Genomic DNA, 3166 nt, shown 5'->3' with positions numbered 1-3166 from the left:
TTTCTTCTGCATGTTCTTATGTGAGGGATTTGGGAACCCAAGAGAACTAAGTTGCCATAGGTACATTTAAGGCAATACACAGGCATCAGCCAAACTACACTAGCTTTTACTTCTTTAAATCCTTCTACCAATCTCTGGTTTAATAGAAAATCCTTGTCATTAGTTAGGGTAGCATTGAGTCTTGAAGTGAAATGTAATTAGACTGCATTATATGCCTTACCTAAGATATAGGATCTTTACAATATATTACTGTAGTATAATAGAATTTTAGAACAGAAAGAGACATTGCTGACATGTTCTTGATCAGATAAATGGGCCAATCAGCTCTTTGTCTTAAACCTGTAAAAATATCCTTTGTGAGCACTTCATAGTACAGACTCACCTGGAACAATTCTGTGTACAGTTCATGTTGGTCAAGATTCAAAAACCTAACTAGTTTGTTATAAGCCACATTTCAAGTAAAGAGAAATTGGATGACCCCAGAATACCCACATGAATTCTATCTCTCATAAAATAACACCGTGTATTTACTAACGTTACCTCTGGCACAGATAGTATCATGCATTGCAATATTTATTGATGAAGTTTTCCTAATTTAATGTTTCTCATCATTTCCTCACTTGATTAGTACTGCTAGCTGACTTACTAAAAATTTAACACTGACTTATTATTAGAGATGATGTGCATTTTTCCTACAGCATGCCAAAGGAAAACATTAGATGTCTATATTAAATTCAAGCAAAAGTGTGAGGGAAACAATTTCAGCACGTCTTAGGTGTCTCGCTGGCTCTTAAGGTGAATAAGGTGGTGGTGACTGTTCTGCAGAGAGTTTCTCATAAGCAGGCGGCGCATTGGGAACCTGTGAGAACAAGAAAGGGAGAATATGGGCTTGGCAACAGTGTATATGTTTCTAGGAAGGGATTAAGTTAAAATAGTTAACATATTTATACTTTTCCTGTGGACTGAAACTTCTACCTGCTCACATATAATTTCTGCCCAATGAAGTAATTGTTAAATTTCATGAGTATGTATGCTGATTGCTCGGGGCAAGGGTAGAGAAAAATAAGGTTAAGGGGTTCCCAAAATCTCAAAAGCTTGGTTATACCTGGATTTTCCATGGCAGTAAAAGTCTCAAGCCCTAACTCATGAATCATTGAATGCTATTTACAGACACTATATACATTGCATCTGTACTACAGAAATCCTTGTAATTGTGTCCAAAGGCACATTGATACTACCACTTATAAAACAAGAGGATATAGTATCCAGAACAAATGTGTCAGGGCTTCATTTAATGCTCACAACAATTCTGGGAGTATTTTTATTGTTTTCATGTTACAGAATGGGAAACTGGAGCACAGTGAGGTTAACTCACTTGCCCATGGTTACACAACTAGTAAGTGATGAAGCTAAGAATCAAACACAGTAATCTGGCTCCAGAGTCAGTGCTCTCAACCATTATGTTATGTTGTATATATACTAGTGCTGTCCAATAGAAATATATATAAGCCACATGTTATTTTATTTGATTTTATTTATTTTTGAGATGGAGTTTCGCTCTTGTCACCCAGGCTGGAGTGCAGTGGCACTATCTCAGCTCACTGCAATCTCCACCTCTCAGGTTCAAGCCATTCTCCTGCCTCAGGCTCCCAAGTAGCAGCTGGGATTACAGGAGTGCGCCATCACACTCAGCTAATTTTTGCATTTTTAGTAGAGACAGGATTTCATCATGTTTGCCAGGCAGGTCTCAAACTCCTAAGCTCAGGCAATCCACCTGTCTTGGCCTCCCAAAGTGCTGGGTTTACAGGCATGAACCACCATGCCCAGTCATATGTAATTTTAAAATTTCTAGTAGCTACATTTAAAAAAAGAAACAGGTAAAATTAATCTTAAAATATTTTATTTAATCTAATATTATCAGAATATTTATTTTCAAGATGAATCAATATAAAAATCATTAACGAACCATTTATCTTATTTTCCACATATTAATGTCTTTGAAATATGCTATGTATTATAATACATCTTAATTGAAACTCCTATGTTTTAAGTGTACAGTAGCACCACATGACTAATGGTTAAGCCATCAGACAGCACAGCTCTATACAATAAATAATAGGTACTTTATTCTTCCCCTGTATCTATATCTACATCCATTAAAAAGGCAAATATAAGTAAAAACATAAAAGAATATTGTATACAGGACTAAGTTCTTCCTTTGTATCTCACATGTAGGGCTCTCATTATTGGCCCTGGAAACTCTGGGTATGCAATGACACAATTTAAGAAAATCTCTGTCCTTCCCTGTTTTTTTGCTTTTATTATTATTTATTTTTATTCCAATAAAATACACATAAAAGCTGCCATTTTAACCATTTTTAGATGTATATAGTTCAGTGACAATGAGTACATTCACATTGTCCTTGCTTTTTAAATGGAAATAATTGTATTCACTTGAGTTAAAAACAGCCATTCATGAAAATACCCTGATGAAGGATCTCAACCTACCACAGGTTCACAATTTTTCTCTTGAAAAGACAGTTTGCTGTCCTGATGATCATACCCTTCTTGTGGGCATCTTCTTGTTAAGGCATTTTGAGTGCCAGCATGAAGACTTTTGTCCTGAAATGTAAATTGATAAAGGTGAATGAGTGAGAAGTAAGTGAATCCATTAAAGAAAAGAGAAGGAAGCCAAAGTTTTAAGAATGAGTTTTAATATAGGTTCTGCAACTCACTTGCCATGTGTCTTCAGTCTCATCACTTTATCTTTCTGAATTCTGAGTTTGCATCTGTAATAGGAAGATAGTACCACCTACCTCTCAGAATTGTTGTGGGAATTAGCTAGAGGTAAAGCACTAGTGCAGTGCCTGGCACCCAGTAGTTAGTCAAAGAATATTTCTGAAGGGAAGGACAATGAGAGTGAATCTATAAAAGGAACACTCTTGTGAAATTATCCATCAGTAGTGAAGCAGAAATAAAGACTTTCTCAAACAAAAATTGAGGGAATTTCTTGCCAATAGACCTGCCTTGCAAGAAACACTTAAAGTTCTTTAGAGAAAAAGAAAATAATATAGGTCAGAACTTTGTATCTACATAAAGGAAGAACATCCAAGAAGGAATAAGTGAAGGTAAAATAAAACCTTTCTTTTTCTTTTTCTTTTCTTTT

General features: G+C 35.4%; 1 protein-coding gene across 2 annotated transcripts in view; it reads right to left on the bottom strand.

Moving 5' to 3' along the window:
- Positions 1 to 85: 85 nt before the first annotated feature.
- MLANA (melan-A) overlaps positions 86 to 3166 on the bottom strand; it is a 17357-nt gene continuing 14276 nt past the window's right edge. For both annotated transcript variants that reach the window (XM_017506861.2, XM_017506863.2), the window contains exons 4-5: positions 2509 to 2622; positions 86 to 859 (exon numbers count right to left, since the gene is read on the bottom strand). In XM_017506861.2, coding sequence (XP_017362350.1) covers positions 791 to 859; positions 2509 to 2622 — 183 coding nt within the window. In that variant the 3' untranslated portion in view covers positions 86 to 790. The remainder of the gene's footprint in view (positions 860 to 2508; positions 2623 to 3166) is intronic.

The sequence above is a fragment of the Cebus imitator genome, unplaced genomic scaffold (assembly GCF_001604975.1).
Source record: "Cebus imitator isolate Cc_AM_T3 unplaced genomic scaffold, Cebus_imitator-1.0 Scaffold364, whole genome shotgun sequence".
Lineage (NCBI taxonomy): Eukaryota > Metazoa > Chordata > Mammalia > Primates > Cebidae > Cebus > Cebus imitator.
The sequence above is the reverse complement of the archived record's forward strand: the minus strand, read 5'-3'. Positions and strand labels throughout refer to the sequence as shown.